Here is a 27,378-nt window from a genome sequence, read left to right as displayed (position 1 = left end):
AGCATGGGTGGTCTGCTGAGTTTACATGCAGATGGAAGGCAAACAAACTGTTGCTTGGCACTAGGCTGACACCTGTTGGACAACAAGCTACCAAGGTCAAAGCAGCACAAAGCCAAGAAAGAAAAATGTTATCTCAATAGCCAAAAATGAAGTCTCTCTCTCTGTTCTTTTAGTTTTGTTTTACCTAAATAATCAGACTTTAATTTTTACAAACTCCAAAAGACTGGAGCAGCGTGTTTTTTGTTAAGGGTCTGGCACTAAAGCAACTTGTCCAGCATCATTTCAAGTTTTATGTTAAGACTGTTAATGTGAACATGCTGACAGGTGAGGAAATAACGACAGCAGATGTGAGGTAAGTGCAGTAAAAATGGTCAATGACATTTTAATAAACACTGAAACAGATTTTAACTGTTGAACTGCCAATACACAGATTATTTAAAACACAAAACGCCAATGCCAATTTTTTTTTCATCAACTATTTACAATATACTGAATATGTACATACTGTGTCTCCTGAAGGACAAATAACAAAATACTTTCTCTCCATTTGCTGTTTTCTCTTTTCAGTCTGTGTTTTTCAAGGGCAAACATAGGAGTAACATACCGTTATTTACATTGACAACAACACACACACGTACAAGATATATATGCTGGTCACTGTAATACAGCATTTAATGGCAATAATGAGTATTTTTCTGTCTTTCTTTTTTTTTTTTTTTAACAATGAGACCTTGTTTAGACCATTCGAACAATCACTGAGATCTTCCAAACGAAAGAGCACTTTAAGGTCCCATATTTCACTTTGTACCCACTTAATACAAAGAAATTACTTGTTTCTTATGTGTATTTTTTGAGCTGAATGCTAAAGGAATTCAGAGAGGACTATACACACTTGTACACACAGACAAATTTAAACATCACAGTAAGAAAAGTTGAGCATTTAAAACCTTTGTTTATTCTTTGCTCCTTTGCTGATAGATCTTTTTGAAATGTCTTTTGAAACAAAGAAATAAAATGTTCACGGTTTTCTTTTATTTCTCTCATTCACTAGATGCTATCAAGTTTGGTGTTGTGCAAAAACTGCTCGTCGTCTTCTAAATGAGGCATCTTAAAATCACGGACGACCTTCTCTGCCTGGTCATAATTGATATGCACTTTCCCAAAATTGGAAAATAAAATTGAAATATATCTCAGAGAAGTATGTATTATTGTTGACAAAGTCCAAGTCTAGCCAGCGTCTCATTTTAATCTTAATTGGTGGCTGTTGCTTTGAGCTACTGAAAAGCTTATTCCATAGTATGTTCTATCAGTTAGCTTATAAGCTGACAAATGAAGATTTTAAAATTTTGACCACAGTCACCACAAGGCTCACTGTCCGCCAACAGGAAGTGTACACTGACAGCACCGAACAACACACAGTGACCGCACGTACGTGTACAGAGATGTAAATATCTTTGTGTTGGTCTGGCATGGTATATGAATGTAACGCCCTGAGAACATGGCACCATGGACTGTTCCACACACACAATAACAACATTTAAAATGATAAAATAGAGGTTTAGGATTGTTGTCCAATGTGACAGAACAAACATAAAGAAAGAACAGATTGTGGTGCATTTGTTTTTTGATTTTTCTTTAAAGGAAACTATGATGGTGCCTGTTCTAACCAGCAGGTGGTGCTTCACACATCTACTGCTGATTCAAGTTAAACAGGTACACTGTCATTACTTTCTTCTTCATAAATCCTCCTTCTAACTGTAGTGGTAAAAGCCACAGCCACACAGATGCCCAGAATTAGAGTGAACAAAGATGTTGAGGAGGAAAAGGATGAAATAGTTTGTTGAATGTGTGTAAAAGATGTTGTTCTGCAGGAAGTTTAGAGAAGACAAGGTTTTCTATTCATTTCAGGCAAAGGCGCTGGAACTTTGCAGACAAGGGACACACGTTGTAGCAGGAAACACAAAAGATTTAAGAAAACCAAAAGAAAACTAAAAATTCACTAGAAATTCACAGACGATTTGACAAACATTTTGGCGACTTGTAACCCTGTTGGCACTGGGGGACACAACATTTAGAGAGCTTCAGACGTCATTTTGCTTTGGACGATATGTTTACATCTCGGCTTGGTCCAATCAAATGTAAGTCTCATTTAATATGATTGTCTTTAGACTCAACATCCACTTGTTGGATTGTCTTCTGTTTTTTTCACACAAGTGAAAGGAGGTCAGCTAGTTCCATACATCACCTGTCATCACATGTCTCTCTCTCTCTCTCTCTCATCTCCAGTCTCTCTCTTCATCCCTCTGTTCCACCAACGGCTCAGTTTAGACAATGGAGTCCCAGTCAAAGTCGTCCTGGATGTCGTCTGCAGTGAGCATGCGTCTCACCTGGAAGTGTCCCAGAGGCAGCCGGTGTTGTTGCTGTTGCTGGCTCAGCTGGCTGAGATGACCTGAACATGGAAGAAGAGCAGAAGCCTTATAACAAAACAAAAAAAGATACTGTTGCACACACAGTAGCCTATTTCCTTGACGTACTACTTCCAGGACTGCTCCGGTGCCGCAGGAAATTCTGCCGGGTGCATGTCTTTTCTGTTTCCTTCCGCTTTCTTTGTGTTGGAATTTCAAATTCGGTGGATTAATGAGGACTATTGTTGACTACTCCTCAGATCTCTGCATGGTAAATTGAGACAGCTAGCTAGACTATCTGAGTTTTCTCTTGTACAACTATTTTGCAGTGGCTCTGTGCGGAGTTTAGCTAGACTCTCCTTTTTCCATTTGCCATGCCTTAAATTCTAATTCACCTAAAAACAAGTGGCAATTCTATTGTGGTGCCACATTAAATTTAGCAAAGCATTTTAGTGATTTTAATGACACATTGTCGTAATTTAACTTTCAAAATAAATATATAGGATACAATGTATTGTAATGTAATCCAATGCAATACAAACTAAAGTATCTTTATAAAGCTCAGAAAGGTGGTGATTCCACATTATGATAATATCTGATACTTTAGTGTGTGTACATGAAGATCAGTTTACTGGTCATGGTTAGTACTACTGGCCTGTATGTATGATCCAGTGTTTTTGGAGTTTGACCCATACTGGAGACTAAAAAACAGGATGTCTCAGCCTCAGCAGCATCAAATCTGTCTATTGTGAGTCCCTCAACTCATTATGGAAGTGCAATACTAAATTCTTTAACAATTCTTTAATTTTTTAAGATAATGTTTTGGGGCTTTTCCCTTTATTACATATACAGTGAATAGGCATGAAAGTAGGAGAGAGATGGGGGATGACACGCAGCAAAGGGCAGCAGGTCGGACCCGAACCTGCGCCGCTGCAGGACTCAGCCAACATGGGGTGAATGTTCTTACTGGGTGAGCTAGAGGCTGCCCCAACAATTATTATATATATATATATATATATATATATATATATATATATATATATATATATATATATATATATATATATATATATATATATATATATATATATATATATTAATTGATGTAGTAACAAACCATAATCGATTATTGCCTACTGATGTTACTTGATGTTCCGGTCGCTGCTTTTTTTGTTTTTGCCTTTTGTCTGTTGTCCGCTGTGTTCAGACTCTGTTACATTTAGGAAGTGTCTTTTTTAAGAGCAGATACAATAAAAAAAAGGGAGTTAAAATATATCTGACTGCTTGAATTTGTTAATGAAAACCATGTGTAGCAATATATAATATCGTCGTCGTGATGCATTGTAATGCATCGTGATATCAAATTGTTGACAGGTTAATCGTAAATGAATTGTGAGACCAGTGAAGATTCACACCCCTAATATCCATATATATGATAGCAGTACCATATTATTACTATCAAGGGGCGGCAGTAGCTTAGTCCGTGGGGACTTGGCTTGGGAACCGGAGGTTGACTGGTTCAAGTTATGCATGGCCCAAGTACAGAGTGTGGACTGGACCCCTCACAGCTCCTGACCTTGGGCAGCCCTATCACTCTAAAACCTCTCTCCCAACCCCACACACACACACACACACACACACACACAAACACACACACACAAACACACACAAACACACACACACACACAGCTCATGGATATAAACCTGCTAGATACACACATAGAGTCTGCATTTCCACCTGCTGACCTGTTAAGAGGGCGATGGAGGAGTCACCTGTCATGGTGGGAGCCGTGTTGCTCATGGGAGGCATGTGAGGGTATCCCGGTGGGCCCATCAGAGAGGAAATGCTCTGTCTCGAGTCTATGTACATGTTCCCTGTGGGAGAAAAGACAAAAGGGCAAGGACTACCCTGTCAGATTACTATCCAGACTTTCATGCCTATGTGTCTTTGCAGAACACAAGCTGCTATCGTGTGCACAGTTTTACTGCGATATTATGCTAAGCTTGAGAAATCCTACAGAATGTGCAGGATTTCCCACTGGTGAAATATCCCCTCGTCTTTATATCTTTACTCCGACCGCCATGAAGCTGACAACATCCATAATTCCCTTGTGGCTCTACAGTATAATGGCCAAACAATGGCACAATGATGGAGAGTCACTGTAATTCAACTCCCGTCACAGCAGACAACTGCAGAAATGAGAGCAAGACTCTGAACACCTACTGTCAGAGGTGGGAGGTTACTAAGACATTTTCTAAAATACCATTTCAGAGGGAAATGTTGTATTTATTTAAATTATCTCTGACAGCTGGACTAACAACTGAGTGCAGTAAAACATGTGGAAAACATATGTCCTATATACGGACCCGTGCTGATGTGTTGGTTATTTTGGTTGTGTTGCCCGTGCTGATTGTGCTGGCTGGCCTTTGGGTGCATCGCTCCGTGCGGCTGAGCCGGGTGCTGCGGTGCTCCTGGTGGCGTCGGGTGTTGGACCTGAGGTTGTGGGTGGGCGGCGCCCTGCGGGGGGATGACCCCCGTGGCGGTAAAGAACTGGTTAATGGAGGAACACAGGTCGGCCATCTGGGCGGCGTCCAGCGACCAGTTGTTGAGCTCAGCCTGCCTCATGCTCTCCTTCAGACCTGGCAGACAGACGGAGGAGGCAAAGAGGGACCGGAATGTTCCACATGTCACATACAGTACGTTTCCACTTAAGCAGCTTCAACGTTAGATCAAATTAAAATGTCTAACTTTATCTAACTTTTGGTTGTTTTAAAACAACTTCACCATCGAAATCTGCCTGGTACAATCCTTCACTCAAGCTGGGATGAAATACCAGGCTAACATTAACATTGTTGTAAGTAGAAAGTAAGGTACGCGCCGATTCGTGAATTGGGGCCAATCTTATTCTGCCTTGAATCATATCTTGCATTGACGGTTACATTTCCTATACATTAGACTTAATAATGCTACAGTCTTTCCTTGTCTGAAATGACAAATTCCAGAGAAACACTAAAAGCAAGAAAAACATAATATCAAACTCAGAAAATCATACCTAATTAATTTCAATTCAAATACATCCAACAAATGCAACATGCACCATATATCATTGTGAAGTCACATCCAAGATAAAACCCCCACTATGAATTTACTGTCACTATTGTTCCACCTTAATTACAAGCCACAGACCATCACTCCCCTGACAACATGCCTGTTTACGTTTTGCGACATAGAACGAGACATGGCACCTATAACACCTCCTTTTCTTCAAACAAAGACACACCTGAGCTTCTATTCACAACCTGCCGTCTGATATTCCCCCCAAAAATAATGTATACGGCTTGTGTTTGATGGTGATAGAGACGAGAGGCTTTGCCCCTGCTCTTTGGAGGTGAGCCAGAGACGGTGGAGGATGGCATTACGACGGTGTAAGGGAGGTCAAGCGCTGCAGGAGGAGAAAGAGTGAGAGAGAGTCGGAGTGGTGCCTGTGTGTTAGAAGACCAGCCGTCGTCATTCATCGTGTGTGGATGCTGCCGGCTTTGTGCGCTGACCGTGATAAGAGGCTGTTACTGAGCTGGGGCCTAATTGGATTATTCACATCATACAATTGGGTGGGAGGGAGACAGTGTGTGTGTGTATATGTGTGTGTGAGTGAGAGAGAGAGAGAGCGAGAGAGAGAGAGAGAGAGAGAGAAACAGAGAGGGCAACCTCTCAGATGCAGGATAATGACTTTTATTAGGCCAGTACTATTACGACACTGGATGTTATGATATTGTGCCTCGAGGGCGAGTGTATATGAAAGCGCAGAGAGGAATCATAATGGTTTAATCAAAGTAACTGATCAGCATAATAAGCATTTTATCAATTCTCACTGTGTTGAAACAGGCTGCAGCAGACAGCTTTATCAATGCTCAATATCAGATGCTGTTCACACTGATGACACCAGGACTCTTAGTGGTGTGCGTGTGTGTGTTACCTTGAAATGGGGAGAGGTCTACGTCAGCCCAGTTGTAGCTGGTAGCAATGCGGCAGCTCTCCTTAAGCCAGTCCAGGTTTGGGTACCAGTCTGGGAGAGCGCGTGCACACACACACACACACACACACACACACACACACACACACACACACACACACACACACAATGAGTCCTAATCCAGATTAACAAGTGGAATTTTTCTCAGTAAAATTCTGCAGTTAACCACAAGGTGGTGTGACATAGACACAGAAACATTCCAGCCACGACTGCTTTTGGGAAAAATAAGAAAAGAGGGAAGATGCTTCTCACTGCCTTCACCGCCATAAACTAAACAAAAACACATTCTGAGGCCATAGATCAAAGACAGAGGGATTGCTTTCATTCATCCTCTGCTTGGTTGAGGGGAATACTAACCTAGATAAATAATGTCTGAAGAGTCCCTTTTTTGGCCTGAGAGCTGTGTTGCAAAGACACAAAGGAAAATATACAAAGACTGGGAATGTGAGCAGGAAAAGCCTTGGTGAAGCTTTGGAGATGCCTGCCTGTATCAGTCTAGCCTCATAATATCCAATGCTCTGGGACCTTACAGAGGAAAGAGTATAATATAAATGCAATGAGTCTGTGCAGAGACAGGCCTAGTCGGATGTATTACTGTAGGTGAATTGTATTTACACCCATGTTGCTTTGGGAGTCAGGAGAAGTAGAATCATTGTTTGGTGCTGAACAACATCAATATATATGAAACAGTAAACTATACTGTACACTTCGTGGGTTCCAGCAGAGTAGAGCAATAGCTGCATTGAATGTTGATGCTGGATTTTATTTTGTGCCAGCAACGGTAACATTTTGGCACTAGTTTGTGGACACTTCTAAAGTTCTTTCCCCGATGGGAGATTTTTTTTTAGCCATCAGAAGTTCCCAACATCTCCTACTTGTGATAACACCTTGGAGACTGACAGTTGCAGATCTTCTGCTCAGCTGCTTGTATTAATACTCTGTACAATATGATGTGAATAACAATAGCAATGAAACCCCATGGGTGGTGTAATATAGCCATTTACTATACCAAACTCATGGAAACAATGTGATTTCTCATTAACAATGTTGAAATATTTCAAATTGATGGTGGCCATAACCATTTCCTTGTATTGTTAAATAATTCGGGGGTGGGTGGGTGGTGTCTGTGATTATGACGTCTTCTAAAATATTGGAAGGCATACGTTTTTCTTGTGTTCACCTTATACCTGGAAACTGCGGCTCAGTTCTCACCTGTTGTGGGGCAGGTCTGTCCAGTGTGATTCTGGAGGGAGAGAGATGGGTGCTGCTGGGAATGAGCTGGGTGCTGTTGGTGCTGGCCATGCTGACCGTGCGCCTGGTGCTGACTGTGGGCGGAGTGAGGGGAGAGGTGCTGCTGAGGGTGATGGGGGTGGTGCGACGCCTGGCCGTGGTTGTGTTGATGGTGGTGGCCGCCGCCATTTCCCGCACCAGGAGAGTGCTGGTAGGAGCAGGCGTTCCGGGCCTGCTGGCTGGAATCCCCGGGCATACCCATCAAACCTCCCGGGGAAAAAACAACAACACAAAAAAGCTAAATATAACAGGTGAGGACAACAAACAAGAAAACAGCAAAAATGTAAATGTCGCTCTTTTCATTTGACTCAGTTATTTTCCAGCTTTTTTTTCACTCGCGTGTCACCAGCCACAGAGAAAGGGATAGTGAAGAAGGTAGAGTGACCTCTAGTCAAGTATTTTAAGTCCTTTTTTCTTTTTTTTTTATCAAAAAGTTTTTAATTCTTCTTTTCAGAGACTAACTAGTTTAAGATAGTCACTGGGCGCACAGTACACCTTGTACAATGTAATGGTTTCAGGTCAATCTCTTTCTGATACACACACACACACACACACACACACACACACACACACACACACACACACACACACACACACACACACACACACACACACACACACACACACACACACACACACACACACACACACACACACACCATTACAGAGAGTTGTGGATTTTAGATTTTCTGACAGACGGCAGAGAATTCTTGTCAATGGCAGTTTTTTTTAATGGTTCACTCCAAGAGTGTGTTTTATCTCCTTTACTTTTAATCATGGACACTGACAGCTGCAGAAAGTAGGCAACTATCTTGTTAAATTTTCAGCCAATGCTGCTTTGTTGTCTTTTCTTGAGCTACAGAGTTGGACCATGGTTGCGCTCTTCCTGTGTTTGGGCCATAGTACGACAATTACATTTTTCTTAACGTAATGTAAGTTGAGTTAAATGTAAATTATTCTCACAAGGACTTTGTTACAGTGTTCAGCAATCAATTAAGGTCGGCTGTAAAGACAAAGGTGACCATTAAGTGTGGCTAGTAGAGGGTGCACCTTCGCCAGAAACTTAATTCCTTTCCGTAAGTACACTTTATTCCCTTTTGTCGATTCTTTTGACCTTTTCTTTTATCTGCTGTTTCATTGCTTATCACTGAAAGACAGAGACTGTCTGAACAGTACTGTTAAGATGTTTTCAAAGATCAGCAGAGCGAAACAGAAGGACAGTTTTTCTTTTTCTGACCAACAAATCATAATGAAATCGATGAACATACCGAGCACATCCTAGTGAGAGAATTTTCACTCCTGCCATCAGGGAGTCGTTACGCTTGCAAAATAATCTTTTATTCCAATTCTTTTATTCCCACTGCCATGTGTCGGCTGAATGCTTTCTGAAAAATGCTTTGTAGCCATTGTTTTATCCGTTTATTAATTTAAGATTTACTGGAAGTCTATGCACAGTTTTTAACTGTCTTGGTTGTATTGTATGGGTGTTGTGAGAGCGGAAAGGTCTTACTGGGACAAATAAATGTGTTTTGGATTGCATTGAAACATGCCCACTGCCATTTAAGTCTCTTTGTTTTTAATGTGACAAAAGGGAAAGTAGACGTATTACATTTTTACGATTAAAGCTGGATTGTAAAACAAATTGTTTATGTTACACCAAGCTTTGCATGTTGCTGTAATCTAAAGCCCTATTATATTAATTAATGTTGATTTTTTTCTCTATTCCTTGACCTGTAATTTATGAGGATGAAGATCCGTCAGGAAATTATTCCGACACCACCTGAGTAACTTACAGTGGGGTGTGTGTGGTCTTAGACTCAACTGTGGTTTCTCAAAGGAGACGACGAGCTCCGCTGTCTGAGTGACTCACCGTGACTCAAATTCTCAAATACAATGACTGCTGACAGTGTTTCCTGCTAAGCCTCACACTTAGAGAGACCTTTTCAAGGATCCGCTTAATCTTCACTTTCTTTCTAGGCGTCTGTGTCATATCCCCCCTCCCCCCAACTAGTATTCACATTGTCTTATCTTTTCTGCGAGTGTACCCCTGACCAAAAATCGAAGGGGACCTTGTCAGAGGGTGAATACAAGCAGCAGTTGCAGAGCTCAACAGAGCGCATCAATCTCCTCGGTTACAGAACGTACGTGGATGTGTGTGGAGAGAAGCCAGCAGGAGAGGGAAGGTGATAGGAGGGTGGTGAAGGATGGTGGGGGGTCGAAAGTGGAAGGGGGCCTGGTGACCTGAAAGCTTCAGGAAGCAATTAGCAAGATGCTTCACAAACTTTAGAACCAATCTAATTAGCTGCTATCAGAGCTGCAGAACCCTTTGCTGTGCTCGACTGCAGATGTTTGTGAGTTTTTTCTCTCTCCCTCTGTTGAATTCTTCCTCTTAATTGCCTTTACTGATTTGACTGAGCGAGCCGTAAAATGCAGATATGCGGAACAATGGATTGTTTGTTTATTGGAATACAATAGAGTAGGAGTAGCGTGTGGTGGAGGTTAATACTGCAATGCTTTTACTGCTATGAGAGCAACGTTCAAATCTTTCCATTTCATTAGGAGCTTAAGCTTGACAGTTAATTATGTGCATAAAGCCTGACATAAAGGTTTACAAGTTTGTTTTTTCTGCAAACGTGTCAATTAAGATGTTGGACATGAACAAATGCACAATATTCCACACACAAAATGAGGGTCGACACCCACCTTGCTGTGAGAAGGACTGCTCAAAGACGCACTTGTAAAGACTGCGGAAAGAAGCGCTAAGGTCCTCAAAGTTCGAGAAACAGAGCTGCTTGTCCCGCGACTCCGGGACGGGCAAACCGTACTGAGGCTGTGGCGGGGGAGGTGGCGGCGGCTGGGCGGGCTGCTGGAGGCTCAGGGACTGGGACGAAGGCTCTGAGTGGCTACTCCCCTTCAGGACAGACAGAGAGGAGAGAGAACAGACGGACAGACTGAGAGGTAAAAAAAGACAAATGGGAAATCAATGAAGGTATTGGTTTTAGAAAAATACATCAAAGGCTAATTTCACACTGCGGCTGAAAGTGTAAAGGCCGCAACAACATTCATGTCAATAAGACCAATAAGGCCACTGGGCTGGTACAATGGGAGTACCGGAGAAAAAACAGGGTCGTCAAGCGATAAAGTTGATCCAGGCTCAGGTTTTAACAAAACAAAATGCAACAACATCCATTAAAGTACCATACTGACAAATAAAATAACAACAGTAACAGTAATATGCATTTTAGTTTAGTGATGCTTTAGTCTATCTCTACGACGTTCCACTTCCGGGATTGCTCCGGTGCTTTAGGAAATTCCACCGGATGCATGTATTTTCGCCGATGTCCATTTCCTTCCACTTTCTTTGTGTTGAAATTTTTAACTCTGCTGGATTTATGAGGACTATGGTTAACTGCTCCTCAGATCTCTGCAGGGTAAATTGCGACAGTAGTAGTAGTGTTGCAGCAGCTTGGTATGCAGATTTAATGAGTGGCAAATGTTTATATGGACTGCCTCATGTTAGAGACAGGACAAGGACATATACAGTGGAATCGGATGGTATACAGAACATTAATGTAGTTATAGACTACAATAACTACACCGAGGCTCAATTATATATATATTACAATTAATTATTGTAAGTAGTGTAATTGTAATTACTCCAAAATCGCAATTGTAAAATGTTGTCTTACAGTATTATAAACCACTGTGCTGTTCCATTTATACATTCTGATAAAGAATATTTGTATTTTTTTCCGGGGTTTATCATAAGACTCTCTCCTGACAGAGACTTGGCTCTCTTTGGATGCTGAGAGGACTCTTTAATCCACCCTCTACACATTTAAACAGCTTTATTAATGGGCATGGTTCTAGCAAAAAAAAAAAACTAATTCTCAAGAACTGGAAAACATTAAATCCACCTTGTTTCATAAACTGGCTACATGAACTTGTTTTGGTGATCCACCTGGAGAAACTGCAGACTAAGTACTTCAGCATAAATGGTAAAAGGGGTCGGTGCATTTTTGCAATATCTGGACCCAATTTGATTCTACTTGTATTTATAAATGTATTTATGCACTGATGTTGTTTTTGCCTGTCTTTTTTTTATTTTTGTATGCATACTACTGGGCATTTATGGCTTTTAGTCTCCTTGACTTGTGGTTAAGATGATCTGGTCATACTTGTACCTCTTCCCCATGTGGCGTGTGTGTGTGTGTGTGTGTGTGTTTCATTTGGGTTTTGGGTGTTGATTTTTAAATTTTGTACATATGCTATCAACAAACATCGATAAAAAGAATCATGGCGCCACTGTGCTGTGTTTTGGTATCTGAATCTAGGCCACTAATGGCAGCATTGGAGCGGGTTGCAACCTGTCACACAGGGAAACAGTGTTCTTAGTAGCTGAAATCTAAATTGAGAAACTTGAATTTCAATTGGGAGAGCTGCATTGTAAAATAGATGGAAAGTAACATTCAATAATGATCATATTTCGTTTCAAGAAATGTAATTTATTTTCCAATTCTGCCATTCAATCTAAATTGTCACATCAATTATTTCTACAAATCTTTTTTTAATTATTATTCACCATAATGATCATAGCAAATTCAATTTCACGCAATTAAAGGAATTCTTTGCCGGCACTTCATCTCTTTTCATACAAACACACAAAAACAAAATCCACTGATTCAATTTTGTACTTCATATTGTGAATGCAGCCTGTCTTCCTCTACCCTCAATCATCTCATCCCAGCTGTCATCTTCCTCACCATCCACCCAGCAAACACAAGCAACTTGCTGTGATCAGTGTGCCTCCGCAAATTTAAGCCAACTTAGCATGACACATCCCCCCACACACATCTACCTCCAACCAGTAATGGCTGCCTCTCCATCAACTTCCTTGGTCTTTGAGATCTCTGCTGGTGGTGCCACCAGTAATCACCGTCAGTTAAGGGGGTATCACCTGGGCCAGGTAATGAGGCAGAACTAACCCTGATCCCCCTGGACCAAACCGCAGATGTGGGCTGAAGCGAGGGAGGAGGAGGAGGAGGAGGAGGAGGACGAGGGATGGAGGAGGCGATGCAGGGAGGAGGAAAACAAAAGATGGGCTCTAGAAATGAGAGGTTAACGAGATGAGATTGCATTGACCTTTGCTAATGCAGGTGGGAGGTGAGAGGCGGATAGTGATTGATGGTAAAAAGGTGAGCAGCTGTTACAAGGGAAAAATAATGAAGAGTTGGGATTTTTCAGCGCTCCTGTAATTTTAGACCAAATGTTTGTGGGCCATGACTGGCCTTTAAAATTCTATTATATTTGGTTTAAAGGGAAAGATACAAACACTTGTCTGACAAACAACAATCAAATGCACTACAAGTCTATCAAAAATCCTCATAATGAGATTAGACTGATTGGAACTTGAATGGCCACAATGGGAAAATCAAACTGTTGCAGCAGCATTGAGTAATATGGAATGAAATAGATGAAATAAAAGGTTATACAAATGAAAATAGCGGCATTTAAAGCAACTTTCTGCTTCTAAAGGTTTATCCCCTGGGAGCATGAATCTACTCATACTTAGGTGAAATTGTAAATGACTGAGGATGACAGAAGAGGAAAGCTAATAGAGTGTCCAAAAGGGAAAGGTTCATCCTCTTGAGAGCACAAATGTGCTAGGTTAATGTACTGTAAATGCAACTGCCCTTTACATGTGAATGTTTCTTGTGTACACATGTTTTGGACTGATGGAGGAACTACAGGAAAGTTATGGGCACACCAAAAACACTACTATTTATCCTCTGGGAACCATAAATATCCAAAACTAATTTTAAGGACAAAGCAAAAATAATTTTTTGAGATACCTTGTCATGGACTAAAGTGTTAACCAAAGGGGCCTTTTTACATGTTGATAATAATCAGGGGGGGTCACCAAAAATCATTATGATTTATCTTCTGTGGACCACGAATATACATTTCCAATTTAATAGGGATTCTGGTCTTAGTTGTTGAGTGATCTTGCTCTGGACCAAAGTACTTGACCGTCTGAGGTCTTTAGGCAACTTTTGTTTTCAGACAATTAGGAGGGAAAAAATGTTCATACAGCTTTAAGAAATGGCAAGATGTTTTACACATTGAACTCACATTAAATTTAAAAGATGACATATTGTCAGTTTTGTAAAAAGTTTTTTGTAAATGAATATCAACTACTTTGGTATGAATGTGAATGTATTTACATGTGTACTATGTTTGCATTTATGAACACATATGTATATAGTCATTCATTCATTATTCATTCATAGTGCGCAGTGAAATGCATCCAAACTGTAATTTAAGCATTTTAGGCAAATAAATCCAGAAATAGGGATGACTGAATGTAAAATATTGATTTCTTTGACAGTCTATATGCCAGAGTGTCCAGCTGCCAATTTAAGTAAAACGTTATTATAACAATGTTATTATTTATGTCAAAAGCCTTTCTTATGTCCTGGATCTGGCCATGTTTTCTGCATCTGATCGGCTGGTGATAAACGGTTTGTTGTTCCATTAAATATTTTGTTCTGAATCTAAATTGCGCAGGATGGGACAGTTTAGTTGCTGACAGAAAGGTTGGCTAATCTAGTCCCTCCTTCATAAAAAGGCAACTTATTATCATCTCTCACACTCTCTCACACACTTGTCGAGACTAATCAATTCAAACAGCCAAAAGACCTTGTTTTCTAAATATGGGGACTCATTTAAACAGCCAGGGTAAAATCTGGCCAAATATGTCTCAGTGTATCTGTTGCCTGCCAAGTCTAGGGTGTACTTTACACCGGCCAAGACTGTAGGCACCATAACTGTAGACGACATGGGACGGCCTTGATTTAAATAAACCTGTTTGTGTGTGTGCGTGCGTGTGCGTTCATGCGTGCACATGTGTGTGCATGTGTGTGCAGTAAATGGCACAGAGACAGGACAATCTAAGTGTTTAATTGCTGGCTAACAGAATTAATTTGCTTTTAATTGTATACAATTTCCCCCCTTTGTCTCAAATTTGTTAATACTGGAGTGGTCAGGCATCATTTATATATATATATATATATATATATATATATATATATATCAGAGACAATAAAAGGTGAGCTGTAAACACAAAGGGTGACTCTGATGATTCCTGCTGTTTTAGTTGTGCCCGATAAGAGGCAATTCTATGAAAACATAGCAGCATTTCCCACAGGTTTAGAATGTATTTGTGCTGGTCGACCCTGAGGGGTGTGAGAGGCTGCAAACAGTATTGATAGTCGGCTGCAAAGCAAAAATTCAATTCACAAGCTAGATGATCAGCGCACATGAATGCAACATTCAACAAGAAGCAACACAGTTTTCAATCAATCTTTACTTTCAGTTGCATTTCCACACCTCTGAAAAGAAGAAGTGATAAGTAAAACAATATTTATGGGTGGGGGCAATTTGATTTGTTTAGGGAGCCCAAATAAATTCTCTATATTGGAAACACAGTGTGAAATTGCCCTTTTGAATGTTCGACTCTGCATGTCAAAGTAAAACAACAGCAATAGAATGGGCTATTTAGCTGAAATGTTAAATTTAATAGTAAGAGAGCACAACTTAAATTTATGATTTTTGCAGCTTAAAAAGACATAAGAATGTGTCTGTTCTTGCCATCTGCTTAACTGTACTGATATTGTACAGAATAATGTCATCTAAGCACACTGAATGTGTTCTGCAAAAGCCAACTGAAAATATATTTGCTTGCTAAGTATGAACATGAAAGAGAAAATGAGAGTTTCAGCAGTGTACTGCAGATCCAGCGTACATTTCGTTAGCTGGTTACCACCTCCTCAGTCTGCTAAGGGTGCAGCAGACACCTTCTGTATCGACTGATCCAGAGTGTCTGGACCGGTGACTGAATCATCCAGATTATGTGAGAAGCAAGTGAACACAGAGGCATATAATAAAAATCTTTTGTAGTTTGGTTTAAAATGTGCCAGTTGGAGATAAAAAAAAAAAAAAAAAAAAAAAACAAGCAGAAGAAAAGTGGGAGAAAGTGCCGACCCTGCTGAAGTGTCTCTAAACAATTGTTTGTCAGGTCAGCTGTTGTCGTTGTCCTTGTGCAGCAGACAGACATACGAAAAGAGAAATTATCCTGCAGCAATCATTAGACTGTCACCACAAATAACGAAAAGGTCTTACTGGTGTGTAGCTGTGTACGTTGCTGCCGCTGCTGACGGCGGTGTTCAGGTTGTTAAGGTTGACGGATGCCAAACTCTGCTCTGAAAGACTGTTGCTCAGGCTGCCCAGACTCCTAGGACTCTCACTGCCTTCTGCCTCGGGGTTATACAGTGCTACCTACACACACACACACACACACACACACACACACACACACACACACACACACACACACACACACACACACACACACACACACACACACACACACACACACACACACACACACACACACAGGATCCATTTTAATGTGACAATAAAGGCAGTCACACAGGGCCTAGTCTATATCGACGGTGTTCCACTTCCGAGATTGTTCAGGTGTCGCCGGAAATTCCGCCGGATGTCTTTTTTTTCGGCCAGATGTCAGATACCTTCAGCTTTCTCTTTAAATTCATGAGGACTATGGTTAACTGCTCCTCAGATCTCTGCAGGGTAAATCAAGACAGCTAGCTAGACTATCTGTCCAATCGGAGTTTTCTTTTGCACGACTATAACAACTTTTGAACGGACACATTCCACCTAAACAACTTTCTTCCCAAGGCTATTTTGCAGAGGCGCCGTTGCTTCGTGCGGTGCTTAGCCCAAGACGATTGTGATTGGTTTAAAGAAATGCCAATAAACCAGAGCACAAGAAACCAGAGCATGTTTTTCTCCCATCCCGTAATGCTGTGTGGACTAGCCAGACCCTCCGCGGCAGCACTGTGGAGGAAGATGTGGCAAAGTGAGACTACACAGGGCCAAATGTTGAGGCAATGCACCATATAAACTTCAAAAGTAGTGATTCATAATTTTGTTGTTACTTGTTGCCCACTTTGTTACTCTCCCTCATTTTGTCCTTTGCCGACTAATATCCTAGAGTGAACACTGTCCACCTTAAGAAGTTACCCATGCACCATTAACTTAGGAGACAACTCATGAGGAAATATTGAAATTAATGTCCTGGTATATGCAAATTGGTCCTGCTGCGGCATAACAGCACAAGATTTTTTTTTTTTCTTCCTTAAACAATGATTAATGTGATTTGGATTAAATGCCGTGACCCAGAAACCACCGGGTAACTTCGGAAATGACTTTATTGTCTGAGAGTTTGGCAGCGATGAAGACAAAAGTTGCGCTTCAGAGGAAGTGCACTGTTTATCGTCTTGTGGTGACGGATCACAAAGTGTTTTTAAAAAAATGCCTCAGGATTATGTTGAATCATGTTTCTCTTGTTTTGTTCAGTAGAACGTTTTTCTGTTTTGGTGTATTTGGCGACATGTGAGTGAACCTGTAATTCTCCTTGCTGTGTTGCTATAGTAACAAGGAAATAATTGTGTGGTTTACAAAAAACAGTGGAAGTTTACATCTATGCATTCAAAAAAAAAAAAAAAAAAAAAAAAAAACTTATAATGACCAAACACCCCATGATGTATCTAGTAAGGGTTTAACTTTTTGTTTTGTTAGACTTAGCAGAGCTTCAATTTAGGAATTCAAGTAAAAACATTAGAAATATCTGAATGTAATGATGACTATAAAGATCTCTCTCAAGGAAAATATTTTCTATTATCCTAATCTCCGAGTATCATATTATAGGAATGTCCTTTTCAGAAGCGCATGCTCTCTCCAATACAAACAGAATATTAGTGAGCAAATGTGTTATTGAAGAAGCTCTGAAGCACTGCTGTGCCTGCAGGACGCCACCTGTCTAGATGTGGGTGGATATCATTGAGACTGACATCAGCATCATTACCATCAAGGTCTTCCTCTCCCTGCTCTGACTCATTGTTTTAAAAATGTATAGTGATGTTTAAAGGAACACGCCGACTTATTGGGACTTTAGCTTATTCATTGTATCCCCCGCAAACATGTAAATAGGAAAATGTTGGTGTTATTCTGTCAATTATTGGGAGCAGTAGGCTAGATGGAGCCGGTTACCTCCAGGATCTGTACTAAGCTAGGCTAGCGGTGGGGGCGTCAGACAGAGTTACGACACACATGGAGATGAGAAGGGTATGTATGGACTTCTCTAACTCTGGGGGATACGGTGAATAAGTCCCAATAAGTCGGCGTGTTCCTTTAAGAGGAGTCAAGTCTTCCCTTAATGAAACAGAATTAATGCAAACTGACACTCATAAGGTAAATTAACAGTTTTTTTGTTGCCCACTTCCTGCATGACACACCAAACTGTCCTGGGAAACAGTAAAACACTTGACTTCCTTGGCTCTTAATGATGCTCACCTCATGCTTTCTGTTGTCACATTTTTAAGACTCGTTATGTCTGTGGATCTAATAAAACTGTCAAAAGTGTTTAATATTGGCAAATTATGGGGAGTCACGATGTGTGAAAAGAGCAGAATGGAAAACTGGAATAAGCTCCCAAGTCCAGACCTTCACATCACTTCCAGACCAAACAATCAAGAGTTATGTGAGGTGCTGCTGTGGGACAAATTTTCTCTTTGGTCGGGGTCAGACGAAGAGGTCACGTACCACACATCATCATTCTGTGTGTGTGTGTGTCAGTGTGTGTGTGTGTGTGTGGCAGATCAGACAGGAGTCAGAGGTCCCAGTCGCCGCTTGATCTCTGACCCTCATACAGACACCCAGTTCAGCTTTTTAGTCAGCGTGTGTGTGTGTGTGTGTGTGTGTGTGTGTGTATGTGTCATTGCATAAGGTTTTGTGTGAAAGTGAGGACCTGTGAAACAGCCACTGATGGTGAAAGAGAAAAACAGAGACTCCTTCTGCTACAGCTTTCAGTCAAGTACGTCTTATTCCCAGTAAGTATTAATTACAGCCTCAAAAAACTGACACATTCTTCTCAGCAGCAAGTTGAAATGGCAACATCTTCTTGACTAAGTCAAAAACCATCATTACACATCATTAAGAAATTAATATTCATTAGACGGCCACTAAATAGCAGTTTTTCCAATGATGAAATTCTTATTATTTTTACCTTCTTCTAGGAAGGGATGTATTCCAATTGCCTTTAAACCCCAATCATAAAGCATCACATATTCACATCTGAAAGGCTGGAAACAGGAAATTTGCCATTATTGCTTGAAAAATGACTGCCGATTAATGTTTTGTCAATCAACTCACCAATAACCGACTCCATCATTGCAGTTCTGCAGTCAACAGTAAACAAATACTTCTTTGGTAATACTTTTAGGTTGGATGCTTTCAGCATGGCATGTTTTTAAATCAATCAGCATGCCAACACAGTAACAGTTGTTAAGCATGTACAACTAAAAGTTTCTGGTGCTCGTAAGCAGACAAACACTTAACAGCAATCTGTGTTTTTTCCCAACTTAGCAGTTCCAATGCAAGCAGGTCACATGTTACGTCTCTTCTCTGACTACAACTGAATGGAGTATTAGTTAAGGAAGGAAACAGCATGCACTGCTCTCTGAGATACCCGTCTGGTGGAATAAATCTTTTATACCCGCTCTGTTGCTGTATTTTGTTTTTACTAATGGCTAGTGAATTAAAGACGTATCAAACCAAACTTTCATAACTGAGTAGGTGGTGTCGTACCTTGTTGGTTACAGCATTGATGGCCAGAGTGGGGGACGCCCCTCCTGACATAATGCAGTCCATTCTCAGAGACTCTGACTCCAGGCTGTAAGGAGTTGATGCCTGAAAGTAGAGAACAGAGGACTGAAAACAAGGATGGAGACACAAAATTAATCCATGCTTCCAGTTATTCACCAGCAATAGGCCTTTTTCACAGAAAACATTTTGACATATCAAAGTAGAAAAGCACAGGTGTGAAGAACCACAAAAAAAGATTAAGTTAAGTTAATGTATAGTAGAGAATGTAGTATTTCCTTTAAGTTAGTTTTCTTTATACTAATATGGAGCCAGTCAATTGGAATAGGCGTACAAATATTTTTTCTTGCATATTAATTATTATGCAGATGTTTTTCAAATAAGCTCTCCACTGATTGGAAATATGCACAGTTGAGTAACAGTAAAAAATGAGGAAGGAAATGAAATGTGACAAAGGTTATGAGAAATTTCTGAACGCTGCAAGTTCATGATTCTGTACTGAGCCTTTTGAATCACCGCCATGCCCCAGGCCACAACTATGGGAACTAGTTGAGGTGCACTTCATTTAAATTGCCACACTTAAACAGTCTGAAAAGTGGACACATCACTTGCACTTGATAAGATAAATCAACCCGTCCTCATGCATTATTCAAGTATCTAAATTGTATTCAGCCGCAGTTCATTTTCCCCTGTCCTCACAAAGAGTTAAAGTACGGTTAACTGACTCTGGGCATAGGAGGAGCTGTTTAAAGATATATAAGGGGCTAAATTGACGCCTGCAAAGTGGAAAAAAATAAAATAAAATAAAAATGAGGACAATATTTTTTTTCCTTGTCTGACTCCTTTCAGGGTTCAAGACAGCTTGCCCGCCTTCCCAAACTGCTTACAGTAAGAGGATTGGTTGGTAACAATGCAATATTTAATTTATGATAAACTCCAAGTGAAACGGGTTGTCCGCTCCCTGGTGGAGGCACTTAAAAAAGAAGACAACAGAGAGGTGAAGAGAGGAGTGAGGAAGGCTTGTGGAAGAAGGGGAGCGAAAAAGGAAGAATAGGTACAGAGATAATCGGTGGTGAAGGACAGATAGGCAGGCAGACAGAGAGGCATACAGGAAATGAAAGAGAGTGATGCTGAGGACCCCGGAGACGCAGCTAAGTGTACACTGCCTGTCTACACATTGATACAATGCATGTATGCAGCTGACGTTTAACCTCGCTGTCAACTTCAAATCTTTTTCATTTGCACAGCTGCTGTCATAAAGAGACGTTAAAGACTTTGACTGCCTAGGTGCAACAAAACCCCAATGAAAACAGTGCAACATATTCAGCCCACCTTTTTTTCAGACGGCAACACTGCTATAAATCTTAGCACTTAAAACCTCCCTGTTTCTCCTTAGCCCATGTGACAGCCCACAGTGTCTGCCAGCAGTGCAAGTGAGGCGTACGAAAAGGGGTCGAAGGGCCCATCCATGTAAGACGAGATGACAAGGCTCTGAATTAATTAATGTTTGTAATATTTTTTTTAAAAATGGTGAAGAAAATATGTCTAACGGCAGCCTCAGGGCCTTCGGTGGTAATTAACTGGAACACAAGCCTAGAATACTCTCCCTCCTCTCCATCTTACTCCTTTTAATATTTTCCCTCCTTCCCCTTGCAGCTTGAACTCCCTCACTGCTCTTTCTACCTTGATGTCTTTTTCTCTTTTTCTGCATCCTCACTTTCACACTTCTTTCTATTGTTCCCCCTTTTTTACTCTGTCTATTACCTCAATTCTTTTTCCAATGAGCAACTGCGATTGTGCACTTTGCCGCTCCACGCCTGCCCGAGTTCCCCGGAGAGGAGAAGGCTAAAGCAGCGACACAAGCAAAGAGGGGGAGAGACAGAGGCAAAAGTGACAGACAAACAGACGCATGGAGAGATAACGATCAAGATACACAAACAGTGACGGGGACACAAAAGAAGGGAGATGACCAGCTGTGCTGCACCATGATGTAAGACTCTGACTGCTGTTTTTTAATGTAACAATAGACAAAGTCAGGTGTACATCCAGAAAAACCTCAGTGGGTCAGCAGCTGGATACAAAGATCTACAGTATACAATAAGAAACAGAATGGTACCTGCATACTGCAATTAAAACTCCCATTAAAAAAATATGCTCAATTGGTTGATCAACCTTGGCTGAAGGAAGGGTTGTCATGCTACCTGAAGCTTAGCGTTGATACTGGATGTCAATAAGGGTATCAATACTTATCATAACATCACTTAATTACTATACTTAATTATTATCTCTGTGGTACTTTCTGTGGGGAATGTGGTCATGTCAACTCTGCAGGTGTAATAATATAATGCCTAGTCTATATCCACGACGTTCCACTTCCAGGATTGCTCCATTGTCGACGGAAATTCCGCCGGATTTCATTCATTTAGGCCGGATATCCATTACCTTGGGCGTTCTTTGTGTTGATATTTGTTGATTTATGAGGACTATGGTTAACTGCTCCTCAGATCTCTGCAGGGTAAATCGAGACAGCTAGCTTGTCCAAACTGAGTTTTCTGTTGCAAGACTAAAACAACATTTGAACGTACACATGTTCCACCAAAACAAGTTCCTTCCCAGGGCAATTTTGCAGAGGCGCCTTTGCTCTGTATGGCGCTTAGCGCCGCTCAAGACGATTGTGAGTAGTTTAAAGAAATGCCAATAAATCAGAGCATGTTTTTCTCCCATCCTAGAATGCTGTGTGGACTAGCCAGACCTTCCTCCGCTGCGCTGTGGAGGAAGGTCTGGCAATGCAAGACTATATAATGGAGCTTCTTTAACCTTTTAAAGAGGAACTTAATGCCATCAAAGTGTGCTGCTACAGCAGAACTTTTATTGTTGTTTGTTCCAATAAAGATACATAGCATGTGTTGTGTAAGCAGGCTGATGGTGATACAAGACCTGCAATACATCATGGAGCTCACCGCTTTTGTATTCAGATCCTCAGGTTGCTGATTGAAGCCACATTCTGCCGGGTTGACGCAGGGTTACATATATTTATAGCCTCGGCTGCTGTCAATCAATTTCCCAAAACCAATTTTCATTCCTGCTTCGGTGTTTTCACATCTATTCTGTAGCTTGTTCCTGCTGTTTCTGTGGCCTCTTGAAAACTGCAAATCCAGGAGCCATGTACAACCCCCAATTTTAAAAGGGGAATTGGGTTTGTATATACATGCCACTGTTTAATTGAGACTGTAAGCTCCAGTTCTCTTATGGCACATGCACATGATACAAAGAAAATGGCACGTACTGGAGACAGGTACAGTATTTCTAACAGACACAGGCACGTTTTCTAGCTTTTCACCAGTAGGAGAGGTCCAGTAATAAGTGGTTCAATATCAATCAAATGGCACAAAGCAAATCTGGTGTCAAGAATAACCCTGCCTACTCAACCAGGCACAGGAAAAAGGTGCACAATGTAATTGAGGTCTTTGCTATTTTTGTGGCTTTACAGAGTAATAATTACACAATCCTATTCAAAGTCCGACCAAGTCTTTTTCTGCTATGATAGATGATTAGATTGATAGAGATTTTCCAAACAAGCACATGATGCAGCAAGAGAGATTTATTTGTACTACAGTCAGGCAGTTCTCTGACCATGTAACTGTAGATTTAATATTGCTCTACATAAAATTGCACAGTGTCAATTTGTGAAGCGTGGAGTCAGGAGTGGTTGATACATCCCATAAACCATACTTTGCCCAGTCACCAGATCCTCTTGGCTTTTCACTTGGTATCACCACACACCTATGGTCAAGACATGACCAAAAATGGGTCATTACACCACACAGAGCTGCTAGCTTGGTTGTAGACTCCATTGTTTGCCTGCAGGTCTAACCTGGCATCATTATAGCATAGGCACATTTCTGTAGCATCTCAGTTGACCAGAGCAGCTTTTTCTCAATCTATTTTTTTTTTGCTCACGTGCCTCCTCACAATGCTACATCATTTATTAGTTAGTTATTTCTTTACACCAGTTCAAATTACACTACCGGTCAAAAGTTTGGGGTCACTTAGAAATTTCCATTCCACTCCATTCCAGACACAATACCTGCTGAGATCAGTTGTATTGGTTTTTTTAACCAGGGCAGCAGTTTTCAGATTACATTATTTGCTTACATAATTGCAAAAGGGTTCTCGACTGTTGTAGAAAGAAGTGGCTGAAGAAACACTTGAAATTCATGCTTTTTGGTCTAAACGTCATACCCAAATTAAAAGTGGTACAGCTCCCATATACTTTGACACTCAGGGGTGTGCCTGATATCATTGGAAAGGTGATTGATGTGGGTTTGTTTGTGTATTTGAGAAGTGTTGTATTTTGTAGTTTTTTGGCTTTTTTATTTGCACTTTTCAAATAGAAATAAAAAAACGCACAGACATATTTGTAGAAAAGAATTCATATAAAATCCATTTTTGAGTCTTTTAGCTTCTGAATTTTTTCCTATAGTAAGCTGAGACGTGGCTAATGCTGTGTTGTCTGTCACCTGTCAGATGTGTTTACAGCAGTGTATTTTAATAATTTTACAGATTTATAACTTGGACAGAAATAAAAAATCTCCATTCTAGCCTCTGTAACTCTGTGTCAGTAAGGCCTAGAATCACCCTGACACAACTTGAGTGTTTCCTTTCCAATGATATCAGGCACACCCCTAAGTGTCAAAGTATATGGGAGCTGTACCACTTTTAATTTGGGTATGACGTTTAGACCAAAAAGCATGGAATTTCAAGCATTTCTTCAGCCACTTCTGTCTACAACAGTCGAGAACCATTTTGCAATTATGTAAGCACATAATGTAATCTGAAAACTGCTGCCCTGATTAAAAAAAACAATGCAACTGATCTCTGCTGGTATTCTGTCTGGAATGGAAATTTCTAAGTGACCCCAAACTTTTGACCGGTAGTGTAGCTTATTGTTTTGTGGCAGCAAAAACCTCAAGTGTTTTACGTCTTTATTTACTTTGTCGATGTATGTAGAGATGTCAGTTCAATACTAGTCCATATCCCGACATTCTACTTCCGGGACTGCTCTGGTGGCGCAGGATATTCTGCTGGATGCATGTCTTTTCGCCGATGTCCGTTTCCTTCCACTTCCTTTGTGTTAGAATTTTAAACTCCAGTGGATTTATGAGGACTATGGTTAACTGCTCCTCAGATCTCTGTATGGTAAATTTAGACAGCTAGCTAGACTATCTTTCCAATCTGAGTTTTCTCTCGCCCGACTATGACAACTTTTGAATGTAAACATTCCACCTGAACAAGTTCCTTCCCGAGGCTATTTTGCAGCGGCTCCGTGTGGAGCTTAGCAAGACGATTGTGATTGGTTTAAAGAAATGCCAATAAACCAGAGCATGTTTTTCTCCCATCCAGGAATGCTATGTGGACTAGCCAGACCCTCCGTTGTGGAGGAAGGTCTGGCAATGCGAGACCAGTTGAATACCAACTGAGCGGTGTACCGCCACATTATAAGGTTTTTAAAACAAAAAAACTTGGTTCTGACTTGGTTTTAACATCCGTCCTGAGTGATCTGATCACAAGTGGACAGCGGACAGTGTTATTTATTTAGAACATTTTACACACAAAATAACAAAACACCTCCCTCTCCCCACCCAAACCTGTCCCTACAACCTATTACATGAAATAATTATTAATTTCTTACACAGCACTGTAACTTGTATTCTTGTATTTGTATATTATTCTATTTTCCTGACAGTTTTTAGTGGTTCTTTAATTTTTTATGTACAGCGTTTTGAATTGCCTTGTTGCTGAAATGTGCAATAGAAATGAAGTTGCCTTGCCTTACAAACTCAGCCTGTCAGTCCACCACCAGGGCATAGAAACCACTGTTGTGCCTGCTTGTCTCAGAGAAAGTGAACGTTAGCAGCAGTGCGACCGCTTTCGCCTCGCCATTAATATCATATCGCAGCGAACGATGTCTGCGTGACATTTCGAAAACTGTAACCACTGCTTTATCGGCATTGACGTGACTCACTGTGACTTAAACAAAACTGCAGCAACGCCGTAGTTTGCTCCGTCCGCACCTCTGCGTGTGTGTGTCAGAGCTGCGCTCTCTGTCATCATGCAGAGAGCACAGATAAGTTTGGGCTTATGCCCTGAACCATGTACCGAAATTTTGCATCATTTTTCAACGTGAATCGGTCCTTGGTTGTACCAACATAATTCGGTCGGTACCCAAAATATTACCGATTTCGGTACCCAACCTTAGTGATAGGTCTTTAATATGGACAGAGGACACACACTCATTGCTATTAGAATGTGGACACGTGGCTCAAACCACCTCAAAATGTGTTTTTTGAGATCCGATCTCAATGCGTCCTCAATGCGTCCTGAGAGAGTTTTCATCTGTACTTAGAGCTGTCCACTTGTAATGCGATCACTCAGGACGGATGTTAATACCAGGTGGAATCTGGATGTTATATGTTAAAAGGCGGATTTTATAAGGCATGGCAAAAGTACTTACCCTTTCTCCAGAGCGTGGTCTCTTCTTTGGTCTGCTGGGTACTGTGTCTTCTTTAGGATTGGTGTCTATGGCCCAGTACGAACCCTGGAGAGTGACCCCAAAAAAGTTAAGCCTTGTGTTTGATGGAAGCTGCTCGGTTTGTGAATTTGTACACTGCTTTTTGCTTTTGATTGCTCTGTTGGTTTAGGTACACTTTTTATATTCTTTTTTCTCTCTTTCTATAGTAAGGAGACAGTGGTGGAAAAGTCCTCAAATAACCCCTTCAAACAAAAACACCACGGTAGTCAAACATTAAAGGTACTTATCATATGATTCAATTATTATTGTGTGATAAAAGGTGTTAGAAATACTGAATTTAGTGGCCGGGTTGGCTCAGTGGGTAGAGCAGGCGTACATATACTGAGAGGTTTATGCAGAGGTCCAGGGTTCCAATCCGACCTGTGACGATTTCCTCTTCCCCCTTTCTCACCTAGCTGTCCTATCGCATAAAAGCCCAAAAAATAATCTGAATTTATTTGTTGCAGGCAGTTTAGGTGGTGTTAAATCTGGCAATTTAATTGTACTGTTGGATAGTATTACAGCACATCATTTTTTAGACAAGTAGATAAACAAAATAAAAGAAATAAGGAGATAAACTTGTGTTTTGAATGTAAAATCCAGATCTGAAAGGTAGCAAGTGATTACAACCAAAAATAAAAACAGCCTATTGAATATGGTGTTGAGTTAATGTAATTAGCTGTTTCCCACCCCTTTTAGTCAACTTTATTAATTTCCAAAAGGTAAACTATTTTACTTGCCCATGCACAGTGACAAATAACAAGAGGCATAGGTCAGATGGGTCACGGTGGGCAACAAATGAAAGACAATCAATCAAATCAATTGCAGATCCAACCTAACTTTAATAAACTTGTTAATCCTGTTCTTATCAATGGCAGTAATGCTGTTACCCCAACATACAACAGCATAAAACAAGGCACTGGCCACATTTAAACATTTAGAAAAAATTAAAGCTTCTTATTGACCTTGAAGGACTTTAATTTCTTTCGGAAACACAACCCAGACTGTCTGACCAGTTCAATTTCATGTCATATGAACCCCTAGATATTTGTATGAGGAAATAATTTCAACCTTTAAATTGTTACTGTAAATAAGGACTTGGCTGTCATTATTCAACGTTTGATTTTACTTTTTTACTCATTTGCACTCACTTGTTTAGGGTGGTTCATTTGAACACAAATATTATATTGTTCATTAAAGTGTTTATCCTTTATGTGTGTCATTATTTGTCAATTAGTGTGTGTGTGTGTGTGTGTGTGTGTGTGTGTGTGTGTGTGTGTGTGTGTGTGTGTGTGGGCTACAGTGATATCCATCCTATCCTTGACAACATTTCCAT

At 40.6% G+C, this 27,378-nt stretch overlaps 1 protein-coding gene across 2 annotated transcripts in view; it reads right to left on the bottom strand.

The window, feature by feature from the left end:
- Positions 1-348: 348 nt before the first annotated feature.
- The window catches only part of LOC114558400 (forkhead box protein J3), a 61,769-nt gene continuing 34,739 nt past the window's right edge, over positions 349-27,378 (bottom strand). The window contains exons 5-13 of one of the 2 annotated variants that reach the window (XM_028582383.1): positions 25,986-26,069; positions 19,457-19,558; positions 15,908-16,063; positions 10,430-10,637; positions 7,649-7,933; positions 6,380-6,469; positions 4,773-5,045; positions 4,152-4,280; positions 349-2,449 (exon numbers count right to left, since the gene is read on the bottom strand). In XM_028582383.1, the coding sequence (XP_028438184.1) occupies positions 2,325-2,449; positions 4,152-4,280; positions 4,773-5,045; positions 6,380-6,469; positions 7,649-7,933; positions 10,430-10,637; positions 15,908-16,063; positions 19,457-19,558; positions 25,986-26,069 (1,452 nt within the window). In that variant the 3' untranslated portion in view covers positions 349-2,324. The remainder of the gene's footprint in view (positions 2,450-4,151; positions 4,281-4,772; positions 5,046-6,379; positions 6,470-7,648; positions 7,934-10,429; positions 10,638-15,907; positions 16,064-19,456; positions 19,559-25,985; positions 26,070-27,378) is intronic. The other variant, XM_028582384.1, reaches the window with a different exon arrangement.

This window comes from Perca flavescens, chromosome 7 (assembly GCF_004354835.1).
Source record: "Perca flavescens isolate YP-PL-M2 chromosome 7, PFLA_1.0, whole genome shotgun sequence".
Taxonomy (NCBI): domain Eukaryota; kingdom Metazoa; phylum Chordata; class Actinopteri; order Perciformes; family Percidae; genus Perca; species Perca flavescens.
This window is presented reverse-complemented; position numbering and strand designations above follow the sequence as displayed.